The 13404-nt window shown below is 39.4% G+C and overlaps 1 protein-coding gene across 2 annotated transcripts in view; it reads right to left on the bottom strand.

Annotated features, from left to right (window-relative positions):
• PDE7B (phosphodiesterase 7B) overlaps nt 1–13404 on the bottom strand; it is a 183238-nt gene that overhangs the window by 26867 nt on the left and 142967 nt on the right. For both annotated transcript variants that reach the window (XM_052784442.1, XM_052784441.1), the window contains one exon: nt 11087–11170. In XM_052784442.1, coding sequence (XP_052640402.1) covers nt 11087–11170 — 84 coding nt within the window. The remainder of the gene's footprint in view (nt 1–11086; nt 11171–13404) is intronic.

Raw genomic sequence — 13404 nt, 5'->3', positions numbered from 1 at the left:
AAGTTTGGCCCAAGTCCCAACAAGCAGCCGTAAGTTGGATTATGAAGAAGTGGTTATTTTATCCTTTGGATTACCAGATTATTTCAGTAGCACAAATAATCTACCAAACCACAAACACATCAGGTAGAAATAAGTAATTTGTTATTGTGAAACATATTTTCTGAATTGAACCATCAAACTTGTTGCCACTGCTTTGTCACATTGCTCTGTATGGTTGTCACAGGTCTCAACTGAAATTTCATCATCAGCAGACAGTGCCTCTGAAACATGACTTGCTGCTCAGATGAGCACTGTATTGCGATACATTATGCAAAAAAGATTTCTCAACAATAATCTGTTTCATTCGTAAGTGAAGGAGTTCATAATACTGATAAAGAACAGTAGGAAAGGTATTTTCAAAGTTGGGCTTTTGACAGAACAGCCCAAATCCCACACTGCAGGCTATCCACATGCAAACTCTGGATGTTGACTTAAAGGATATCATGTTAAAATCACATCTGTCGGGTCATTTCAGTAATAGTTGATTTGTCTATGAATCACAGGACTTGTCAGATGATTGCTATGACCCACAACAGACTACTATGCCATCTACAATAATGTACCTTATTATGATGGTGTCTTGCATAAAATTGGAGTAAGACTCTTCCCCTCTCTGAGCACAACACTCCCCAAACTATTATAATCTCATCAGCATTTTCTCTTTCCCCTCCCAAGATCAGTGTCAAACAAAAAAGAAAAGCACAGCCATATGAAGTTGAAAGAAAAGGGATGATTAAAAGAGCAAAAGATGAAGCAGCTGAGAATGAATGCCTAAATTCTGTCCTCAGCTCAGCAATTGCACCTGAATCTCCCAGCAGCAAAGAGCCATTCCTAGCATATGGGATCCACCAGATGACACAGATCAAGATGCAGTTTTAAGATGAAATTAAGGGTTTATGTGAATGACTTGTAGTAACACACTGAACATACCACTTCTTTATTGACAACTGTAAATTTCAATTTAAATTGTAAATATAAAATTTCAATGATGACACCTGATCTAAGTCATACAGTGACTTTGAAACATAAAGAGTTATTGATAGCTATTTCTAATTAGGTTAAATTGAATTACAAGTAAATGAATCAAAAATATCATTACAGATATCACTGAACTTCAATTGCAGAACTTTGGGTACTAAAACATATGCTATATTATCTAGTTAAAGAACACAAGCTGCAAGGCTCACATGGGATTTAGTAATTATGTGCAATTTTGAAATGAATGTGAAAGACGAACAAGAATGTCTTTTGTTTATACCCATAAAACTTCCCTTGAGAACTGTGTTTATCTTTAATCACTGTAGCAACTTCTGAATGTTTTGTTTATCTAAAAAAAAGCATCATCTGTATCTCTTAGAAGATGCCCATTCTCATATCCTGTGGAGTTACTGCCTAGCACAGTGGGTGGAGAAACCCTTCTTTGTATACCGAACAAAGTTATTGCATGAATTACATAAACATATTGTATGAATTACATACATATTTACAAAAGTGTCGGTATAGGCACTCCTCACAAACCTTAACTTCTGCCTTCAAAAACACAGGTGGCCTGAGCTGACAGCGTACCTCCTGATGTGTTTTTAGCAGGCAGCAAAAGTGGTTGCATTTTTCTTTAGGCAATTCGATAGCCACATCACATATACACACTATCAGACCATGGATGATGTCTGGATACTGAACATGGCCCTCAAGACGTTAATAAGCTACAGGAATCAATGGTTGCCTTCTCTCCCCTAACAAAGTTCCTCCAGTTACACAGATCTGCTCGCCTGAACATGATCTACAGCTCGCTACACCCCAACCTCTGTTATTTCAGGGAAAGAGGTTTCCTGCACTAGGAACTGCTACCAGTTTTCTTTCAGATTTCTTTCACATTGCTACACTAGCACGTGCCCACAGGCAGCATGAATATAAAAATGATGGAGGTTATGTTAACAATGGTTGAGTTAACATCCAGAAACGATCACATAAATCAAACGTGCACAAGGATGTACTTAACTCTGCACCAGACATTCATTACATTGTTATTGTTCTTACAAAGTAAACAAACTTGGTTATGCATTCAAATAAGGCCTCTGAGTTTTCCTTCACAGTATCGCCTTTTTTTATTTTATTGCACCTCAGCGTAGTACAATAAAAACAGGTCATTCAGCAGCATGAGTGGATAACTACAGGTTCATTAATTTTCAAAAGCTAACTGATTGAGGAGCAGAAAATGTCTTTCCTCTTCTTTCCAGAAAGATGTAGAATAAATCAGGTCGTCAAGCACCTGACTTTGAGTCATACGGTTTATAATACCCTTTCCCCCCCTTCCAAGGATGCAAAGACATTCTGTACTCAGCCACTGCTTCTACAACTGTATGCCTGAAGAGTCAGGCAGGATTGGTAGAAAAGTGCTGGAATATCTGGAAGAGAGGGTGAGAGGATCAGACCTGCAATTTACTATCATCTGGACAGTTTGCAAACAGCGAGGACTCTGGGAAACAATTTGCCTCTGGTCCTATACGTTATGGAGGTAATTTCCTGCACTGCTTCCTGGCTTGACAGCTGATTAGAATGCTTTTATATGAGAGCCCAAGAGATATGTAATTGACTTATGAGGAATAACTGGTGTTTGTCCATTTTTTTTGTGTGTCAAATCATGCCAGGCATTTAGATCACCTTTACTGACGTCTTGTTTGGCATACTCATTGCATGACCTGGTTGCTAAATTTTTCGTATAAAGAAGAGTGCATAGCACTGATGATAGAAAAAAAATTGCTGTGCCTTCTTAATATCTTCTTCTTACATTATGGATTTATCATATTATCCAAAAGACAACAGCAGCATGAGTAGGGACAGCAGAACTAACACAGGTAATCTAAAAATCAATTTCAAACTTAATATTTCAAACTTCAGTTTTGGAGAAGGCACTCCTAAACTAGAAGAACAGATAACCTCTTCTCTCTGCACTGTGTAGGCTTTCCCGTTACCTTGCACCTTGCAGTCCAAAAACCCTTCAGAAAGGAAACACTGCAGTTTTCAAGAAAGGCCTGAGAAAACGCACAAAGCACCAGAAACCTATGTAAAAGGATTGTTGCTTGAAAGCTTTCAGTCTAGTCTAGAAGGACCCAGTTGTACTTCCCAAACTTCTGCGGCTGGTGTGAGAAACTGACAAACAGGTTTGATTCAAAAATAGTAAGATTGTGTCAGTTTTATCATCTGAATATATAGTGGTCACCGCAACTAAGATGACAGAGCTCAACACCTTGCACTATATCACATCTACAGATATCTTGTAAATGTAGAAATCCTCATGAGTCTTCCTCAAACTACATGGGAATCCAAAAAGGTTGTGTTATAAACATTTTGTTTTTACTTGCTTCTGTAATGTCTAAAAATTCTTTGTTCCCTGACTTCTGATAAAATTCATAGAGGTCAAGTGCCTTCTGTCAGCTGTCATGGTTCATATGGGTTTCAACTGTATTATTTCTCTTTAAATGGGTAAACATATTTTTTCAATTAGGAAGAGGCTGTGGGAAAGAGAGGGGGACTCTGAACACATCAGAGAAAAGCAGAAAATTAGAAGAAGTAAAACAAAAGATCTTTAAAATTTTCCACTTTGAGTCAAGATTCCATTCTTCAACCACCTGCACAAGTGCACAAAATCCATGCAGAGCACTGTTTACAGAAAAGGTGTTCATGTACTCCTTTGGCTAATGTAGTTAATATAGTGTGAGAGGTTCTGGCACACCAACTTTCTAGGTAACCTTGCTGTGGGGTTTCCTCTTTTTTGATGGCTTGTAACAGCTCAGCTTCCAAATCATAAAGTTCCTGCATAATTGTTGGCATCTTGAAGAACACTAGTCATGCAGTTTCCCTCCCATCCCAAAATATATTCCTTTTGATACTCTTTGAAAGAGACTACAGAACTAAAGAATTATGCTGGTTGTCCCACTTTTATATACTGAGTTATCCCATTACACCATGTTCTGGAGAAACTAGAGTTTCAAAGACCAGTTAGGTAACAGAATATTAGCCTTAATAACAGGAAGAAGAATAGATTAAATCCAAATTTAAGATGAATTTAGATGTGTTTCTCTTCACAATTTGCAGCCTTTATTGAGGTCATCAATCATCTTTATGCAAACAAACATCTTGGCATCTTTTATTAAGCCTCCTACAAGTTCTTAGGAAAGAGCATGTTGTGTTCCGTTTCACCACAAAGTCATTATCATTTCAATATGAACCTTCACTTTGCCACTTCAATCTTCATACAGCAGCACAGTCAGGACCTTTTTTTCCTAAAACTGCAAATGTTCTATAGCTGATTATAGTTTCTCCAACAGGAAATGGTACATCCCCTCCCCCTTCACTCCCCTTGAGAAAAAGCAACATAACCTGTAATAACAGCAAACCTAACTTTCATTTATCATCTTAATGATCCCTTCTCCTTGTTCTTTCTTTTCCTCTGGTCATTTGGAAAGTATCCTCAGTGTTATCTTCAGTACACCCTTTCCCTTTTCTAATCAGGGAAAAGAAGGTGGGGTGGCAGAATGGGTCACGCATCATTTGGAAACTTTTTAAAGGGACATTCTCAGTTGAACTGAATCCCAAATCTGTATTAAAAAAATAAGTTACAAACCTGTATAATCAGGTCAGTGTTCACTGAGACTTTGTGTGTGAAGCACACCTAGTTTTTTGTTTGCTCTGCTTGCTTTCATGAGTTCTCCTGAAGCATTCATAACCCAAACTGCAGCATTTTGTTAGCATATGAGAGCATGTGCATCAATCAGTTTTACATTCTGGCTTTCACTTTCTACAAATGTAGTGTAAAAGCTAAACAAGGAGCATGAATGTCAGGAAGGAGAATATACTTTTCAAGCTGTCTTGTTATTAAATTTTGCAGATAACAACTCTTAAAAACACTTAAAAATCCAAACAACACCCCAAACCAAAAAAACCTTGCTGTTATTTGATGAAAAGGGGGAACCAGACTGATTTCCAATGACAGGAAGAATTTTTTAATATAGTGAAGTGTTACTAGAAAACAGAACAATCTTTGTCCTGAAACATTATTAAGAGAATCCCAATTCCTCTTCCTTAAATAGGTAACCAAAAGCAAGGCCATAGGCTGACTTCAGTTCTGAAAATGTTCTTCCCATTCAAACCAGACACAAGCTAACCAGATTAAGAAGCCTGTGTGCCTTCGGGATGTTGATGAGTATCTTTTGGATGTGCTTATCCATGAGGAACTAAGGGAGGTATGTAGAAATGATGCAGACCTCATAAGATCTCTCCCTTTCTAATTTAATAATCATCTGGAACTTTGGATTCATCTCCACGGGCTGGGTTGGGATCCGAGTAATCCAATCAGCCCTTGAAACTTCCTCACAAGACCTTTAGTGTCCTAATTTAACCTGGGTCAGAAATATCTAAAAAGGCATCTCTCACTCCCACTTGTTTTTCTAGCCAAAGGCAACAAAACAAGACAGTTAACCAAACTCTTTTTAACCTCACTCATTTGGGTTCAGGTTACTTGATGGTTCAGTTTTGGGTTGGTGGCTATGGTTAAGTTTTATTTTCCCTGGAGATGGGCCCTACCTGAAAGCCCTGGAGTGTTCAAAATCCAAAACCAAAAATGAATGTAAATTTTGCAAATGGACCCTTCCGTAGGCAGGCAGAAACCACAGATTCAAATGTCCACAGACTTTGGTTCTCTGAGATGAAGACTTTTTCATGAGTTCCTATCTTCCCTTACTAACCCTGACAACACTCTTCATTTCTGTAGTACCTAATTTATCACATGCCTGCAAAGCATCACTTTATTTGCAAACAAACTGAAAGCCAGAGTATTTTGCTTGACTCAAATCAGACAGCAAATCAAGGACAGAGACTGAATGGTACCTAATATCATCGTTCATCACCATCTGGCACTAAACTATCACCCATACTAACTTAATTTGCTAAGCTAAGCTTAAAGCAGGTGGGGTTCTTTTGGACTCAACTTCTGCCTGCATGACAATACCAAGATCCTTGGTAATACCCAGATATACCTTTGGAGTGTCTAGAGACATGTTTTGACCTTTCAAATAGTCTCAGGTCCCACTCTTATGTTCCTGTTGTGCAAGGTGTAAGGAAACAGAAATCTCTTTGGCTAACACCATTTTGGTACAGACACTCCACTTTGCAGGTCACATACTACATCCTTTCCCTTTCCTTGTTATCCCTCCTAGATCAATATATAGAGAAGTGAATTCTGTCAGACACCAGGATACTGTGGATGGCTTACTGAAAACACGTGGGTGCAAGGTAACGAAAACAATGGTATGACTGATACTGTGACAAAAACAAAGTGCCCCTAATGAAGAATTTTTCAGAAAAAGTTAAAAATGCAAGCAGAAACAATTTTAATTATATTACTCCATGACAGACATATTTAAATATAGTCAAGTAGAGGCTAATAATTTTGTCATTTGCAAGCAAAAATTCAATCCAGAGAAAAGCTTAGCATAAACACGGTGGGAACTGGAGAATCACTGTTTTAAGTCTTAAGAATCTCCTTGTCTTCTGACTTAAAGCTTGACAAGCAAATTTGTAAATAAAAGGTTACTCATCTCAGATGTAAACTATGTTATTTTGTTACTCTACTATTTCACCTGGCAATAAAACAAAGTATCTAACATAATTGGAGCAGGGTGAGGTCGTCTTGGTTATTGCTGCATGTTTACCTACAATTCTAGATTTATCACAAGGAATTCCCTCAAACTTTTGGTTAATGCAATGAAGAAATGTACCATCACAGTCACCAGCACAGCTCATCAGGAGATAATGAAATCTATTTTAATCAATACTGGTGGGATCTGGTTCAATGACTCACTGAGCAACTTTGTCAATCAGAGAACTAAATTACTGCTGCCTTACCCTATAGTCCTTTATTTCTCAAATCCAAACCACGCTTTGCTAAAGAAAATTGGATCAAGTTAATTTTCACTGCAGCAATGTTTCAAATTCTAACTTACTACCCTGCAAATATTCAGTTTAACTCCTTTTCTGTCCTGTGAACACAAAAAGGTTCATTTAATTCACAGAAATGCAAAAGTGCCAATAAACTGCCATCATTGATTTCAACCTGCATTATGTTCAGTTACAAGCTAGAGCTACCAAGTTCGGAGTCAAACTTTCCTAAAGTTTGTGAGGTTTGGTTTGGAATCAATCTTACATCATTTATACATCGTATTCAGCTGCTCAATGGCACCTAACACTTGCCTATTTCATCCATTTACTCCTTCTGGAGAATAGGTTTCTAATGCTAAGTCTTTTTTTCTTCTGCTGCTCCTATTTTAAGGAATGCCTTATTTGCATGAAGAGAAAACCCTCTCCCCATTTTCCTATAAACCTGTAGGGCTGTGAAAAACTTGTATCTTTTAGTTTAGGAGTTTGTAAAATCTGAATATTTGTTCATAAGCACCCTAGTGAACGTGGAGCCTCACGTCTGCCTTGTCCAGCTTATTTTTTTCTGGGGTATATCTGTGGCTATCAGGAGCAGGTGGTACCCTTGCCTTATTACAGCAGGATGGAAAAAAGGATGGTCGGCTTGCTTCCTGGGGGTCTTCACACCGGCCTGGCTAACACGCATCGGATGCCGCAGCTTCCCTGGGGAGAGGAGCTGCTAGGTCGCTTCCCCTCAAGCTTCTGGCTCTATACTGTCAACACAAACGAGTATCTGGTTGGCCATGTGGGTCTCCACAAGTTGCAGGGACTGACTCAAGAGACTGAGGCAAACATACGCTCCTTGCAATGCAGAACCGAGGAGTTCTGGGTGACACAAGGATATTTTACATTCAATTTTGTATTCCAGAGTCATCTTAAGAGTCCCAAAACCCACCAGTGCAACTATGCCTCAGTGAAAACTTGCAACTAGGCAAAGACAGTTAGATGCTAAAGTCTTGCATCTCCTCCAGACAGGATCCTGCAAAATCCTCATGGTCCTGACAGCCTGGCACTGACAAGGTGAAATAACACTCACTAACTTTCTATATATTGCAGAGAGGCACCGGAGGAACGTGTAGATGGCATCACAGACGTTAGCTCAAACAGCAAGAAGCCAACATTAATCCTGTTGGCTTTGATGAGGGCTACAGAAGATCCCATTTTCAGAGTGCAGGAAGTTTTCCTATCCAAAAAGACTTAACGGTGTCTTAAGTTACACAGCGGACTTTACTGCAGGGCTCCAGAAAAAACAAAAGATATGGTCTACCCGGTGTTAACCCTTAATATCCCTAGTAGGGAAAAATCCACTAGTTTGACTGAATCTGTAAGTATGTTAAAAAAGTTACATTTAAGTAACCTTTAGTCTGACATTAAATAGCAATGCCCTGAATTTTTTCTTTAAATGTCAATTTTCAGAATGAATGTGAACTGTGTTCAAGAATGAGCTTCAGTGTTTTCCCTTACTTTAAAACAAGGGTGGTACTGTTATTTGGAGTAGTATTTCAGATGGTAGAGGGAACAATCACTATTTAAGCTCAGTTTGTCTGAAACTTAAGTAATGTTAAGAAGATGGAGTAATGTTTATGCTGCATTTCTTTATAACTTCTGAGGATATTTATGATAAAATTTTCTCTGCCTCATCCCTCCCTTACTGTAACAGCTTTCAGTATACAGCTGCTGCCTGTCAGTTATTGCCCCCGAACAAATGTAACATGGTGCCAAAATTTTACTGCAAGTATAAGTTAGGCACTTTTCAAAAAAGTCTGCAGTAGCGACATTTGTGTATGTTTCTTTTGGATAGGCACCATGGTTTTTGCTGCTTATATGGTATGCACAGCAGAAATGGATTTCACAGATAGATTTATATGAACAAATAATAGAAAAGTCTATTTACTTCCTGGCAAAACACATGTCTGTGTGCTCTGACACTGAGCATCTTCATTTACCTGTAGGTCACCGAGTGAGCCAGGCCCAGTGCACTTGCCATCTACAAAATTAGTAGTCAAGTGCCTAGAAATCTCACTTCATTTTGCACTGAAAAATTAAGCCAACACCACTCCCTAGGCAGAAAGCAGTAAATACATAAAAACCTGAAAACAACAGGAAATCCAAAACCAGGATCACTGGTTCTCCTTACACAGAGATCATGACTAGCCGTAGTGACTTCCTTCAGATTACGGAAAAGCAGTAAAAAGGAGGAGTAAGTCAGAGGTCCCAGGGACAGTGAGCACCGGAACATAAAACCCCAGGTGCCCCACCTCTGCGGGACCAGAGGTGCATGCAGAGGGAGGCACTGCTTTTAAGTTCAGCAGTTACAGGAGAGGGGTTATGCAGAGTGCCCTGCTCCATGTATGACCAAAGGCTGAGTATTCACCGGTACATCTCTCGCCATGGATCTCTCCCTAGACAGCCCATGGACAGCACCAGCACCTCCCAGAAGCTGGCAGGATCTGAAGGATGGCAGGATTCATCTACAGGGGATAAAAGTGAAAGCCCTATGACCAGAAAAAAGAGCTGAAGAGTTTTTGGTTTCTTTAACCAGGGAAAGGAAAAAACATATGATGAGAATTTTAAATAATGTGTATGTATTCAAAATAAAAAGGAAAGACCTATTAATTTCTATTATTTTAGTCACACTCGAATGTGAATATACATTCACTTCTATTTCATGAATGAAAAGAAGTTTTATTTTGTCTCAGTCTTTTAAGGCCATCAACGGTAATATTTCCAGCTAGCATAAACCAGGTTTTTCTTCACATTTTTCATTGGCAAGCCAGGACTAAATTATCCTCAGAGCTCTGCTCAACCAGTATGTTATTCCCTTTGTCCTGGGAAAACTGCTGGACCCATCTTACCCCTCGTGTCCTTCTACCTCAGCCATAGCAAGTACGCTGATGGACTTACGACCTAAAAGACACCTTTTAGTGGCAAGACTGAAAGCAAGCACTTTGCCAGGCAGTGGTAACTTTGCCAGCTTGGGTGAATGCAGCCGATCAGAGCCCAAGTCCTCCCCTTCCTATTAGCCCCTCTTTTCTCCTGACCCCCAGCCAGACCTCACCCTTTGCGGCTGGGCTTCTCCCCAAACTCCCTGCCACCTACCTCCCTTCCCCACGCACTCGGGTAAGCAGTTACAAAAAGGAGACATAAAACTTTGGTTTGATAATTGCTTTTTAATGAAAAGCATAATCGCTAGAAGCTTAAAAGTGTCATCACTAAACAAACTTGGAGTTTCAGTCTGTTTTGACGAAGACGGTGAATAACTTTTATTGAAAGGCTACACAGAGTGGTCTGTGCAGTACACAAGCACACATCGAGATCTGCCTGTGCCTGAACACTGGAGTTAACACAGCATCCAGACTGAATGCTACAGAGCCCAAGACTAGGTGCTCTCTGTCTTTTTATTTTATTTTAATTTATTTTTTACACACTGGTTAATGGGTCTGCATCAGTATAGAGAATCCATCAGGTGAAAAAAATCCAACAGGATCTCTTTTTCTTTTCTTTTGTTTTAGATTTGCCCTCCTTTATTTACAACAGTGGCAAAATAACTTCAATCAAAATGAGGTTAAGATTATTTTTAACAGATGTTCACTGCTGGCCTGACCCAAAATCCATTGACGTCAATGAGAAGACTCCATGGGGCTTTGGATTGGGTTCTAATTGTTGGAAAAATTAATGTTATTGTAAACCACTGGTCAGTGCTGTCACATGCTCCTCTTCTGTGCCAATTCTATATGACCGGATAACAGACTCACATAAATCTGTTCCAACTGTTGGCTAAGAGGCTAAAGGACACAGAGGTTTATCTTTTTAATTCTGAAGCACCTCCTGTCCCCTCCAGCACATCCCATGGCACTACTGTATTTACTTGACAGACTCAGCTTTATGGACAGTATTCATACAATCAAAACATTTCACAGTCAAACACTGGGTGGGAATAACAGAATTATTAATGCTGACTGTGTGAAGACAGCTGAACTACAGATACGTATGAAATGAGATAGTTTGGTTTGTATACTTTCAATACAGATTTTTTTTTTTTTTAATGCAGACCTGAAGGAAGGGTTGCACTTACTGTTAAGAAGACGGAAGTCTATAAACGGGTAGGAGCCACGGCGCTCGGAGAGAACCCCTGTCTGACCTCTCACCCGTGCATCTCCTGCAAAACACAAAATCCCCAGAGATGTTAGAAGGGGCAGCTGCCTTTCTCTGCTGTTTAGATCTAGATCTATTTTCTATTCAGAGTGATGACATTACACTCCTCTAGTGGGAAAACTAAGGTCCAAAAAATCATCTCCCATGACATCCCTGGGTAATTGGGTAAAGCAGTACAGCTGATCCTCTTATCAGAACAAAGTGTTTATCATATTGAACAGCTTCTTGCCCAGTAAGTAGACTCTCACTGCTTCAAGAGTAGTCCATTTTTTTGCCCATACAAGACCAGTTGGATTCTGACTGTCATGGCATCACACACAAAAGTCTCAACCTTGGACTAGGCTCACAGTCCAACTGACCTCCAAAGCTGTGGGACTGGTCTCAAAATCATGAGCTGATGAAAAAAACCCCAAACAAAATAGGACCTTTCTTTTTTTAAGGTGTTTTTGTTTGGTTGGTTTTGTTTTACTTTCTGCTCTTTAAGCACTCTGGAAAATGTCAGCCTTCTCCTCAAACACTGAAGCTGCTTTGTGTAAGTGAAACCTGATGTTCTTAGATAAGCATTACTCCAGAGCTTTAGGATGTATATTTAAATACCTTAAAGTGACAACACAATACTAAGAATTAGCATTGCTGTGTAACTCACATTGATTAGTACCTGACTTACCATGTAATACTGATGAAATAGGCAAAACTCATTTAAGGAGAAAAATGCTACTCAGGATGAGTAAGAGTTACAAAACCTCTCCCCAAGTAGATAGGAAGTAGTCGGAAGCAGATGTCATTTTTATATTTCCATAACCTTAAATAACTTGTACTGTAATGTAATCGTTTCTTTATAGGCAAAAAACAAGACCAAAATATTAAAATTTCTTAACTAAGATTAAGTTTGGAGATTTTGGAGGTTCAGGTTAGAGTAGTCCAGTTCTTCACAATATCAGTTCCTCTTCTACAGAAGCACAGGCCATAGTGTTGAAAGCATACCCACTGCACTTCCTCAGACAGCTCACATGGTAGGCCTCTCAAAGTTTGCAATAGAATGATGAATTATTAGTTTGAATTGTTCTTCCTCTGGGATACGAATATAGCATCTGACTAATCTAAACAAAAATAATTCAAGAATTTGGCTGCTAGTGCTAGCTTCTACTGCTTGTGTTTAAAACCAAGAAAACATCTTGCAGCGTAAAAGAAGGACCTAGTTAGATGCTGTTATTTTTTTCTATCTAATGTTCACTTAAAATGTGCTTACAATTATGTTTAAGGGATGAAAGCCAAGGAGACCTATTAAGTTAAATATTCGAGGTGGAGAAAAACCTCCGTGCCCTCTAGGGGTCCTTAGAGGTATGAAAGACACAGGAGCGTGCACTCAAATTAAGAATATTTCAAACACAGTCACTTTTGATTATAAATATAAATCTATTTTCTCTCATCCTTACTTTCACTTTGCTTTTTTGTTTCCAGAGACAGAACATGCGTTCCCTGTACTCAGCTCCTGCTTGCCAACCGTTCACTCTAAGGAACCAGCCCAAAACAGCTCAAGCTGTTGTTGACCCCACTTACCCCTCCTGATAGCAGGGGCAGGAGGTGCAAACCTCTGCCTGCTCTTCAGCTGTTGCACTTCAAAGGTATGATAACAGCACGGGTCTACCTTCATCAGCAGTTTAAAATCACGTGCAACTTGTGGCAACAGAGGTATATAAACCTATTCCCCTGCGATCCTTCTGTTAAAGGGCAGAAGGGTGGAGCAAATAGCTGGAGAGTTTGTAAAACACCGAAGCAAGATTCATCAGCACCCACGAGTCAGAGCTCATAAGGCAGCACCCAGACTTGAAAGCATTGCTCTCCGCCACAGGTAGACCCATCAGATTGGCTGATTCGTGCAGAACGAGTAAGAATGGCAAGCATATGGTACACATTATATAAACCCCCCAAAACCAGACAGGCTTGAGCCTGTCACTAATACAAGCATCAGCAAATTAAGAGTGGGTGTAAATTCAGAGCACAGAGCATGCCTTGATTGAGGCTTTTGTTTCTCTGTAAGCACCAATGAATTAACAGGAAACTGCAAATAATCCCCTGCATTAACACACTGATAAACGTGTCACTCCTGACTAAATCAACAGGTACTTCAAAAAAAGAGAGCAACTTAAACTCCAAAAATCTGAAAAACACCCAAGATGTGATACTGCAAACCCAGAAAGATCAATTTTCTTTCTGGACATGAAATAATATATCTAT

This window comes from Harpia harpyja, chromosome 4 (genome assembly GCF_026419915.1).
Source record: "Harpia harpyja isolate bHarHar1 chromosome 4, bHarHar1 primary haplotype, whole genome shotgun sequence".
NCBI lineage: Eukaryota > Metazoa > Chordata > Aves > Accipitriformes > Accipitridae > Harpia > Harpia harpyja.
This window is presented reverse-complemented; position numbering and strand designations above follow the sequence as displayed.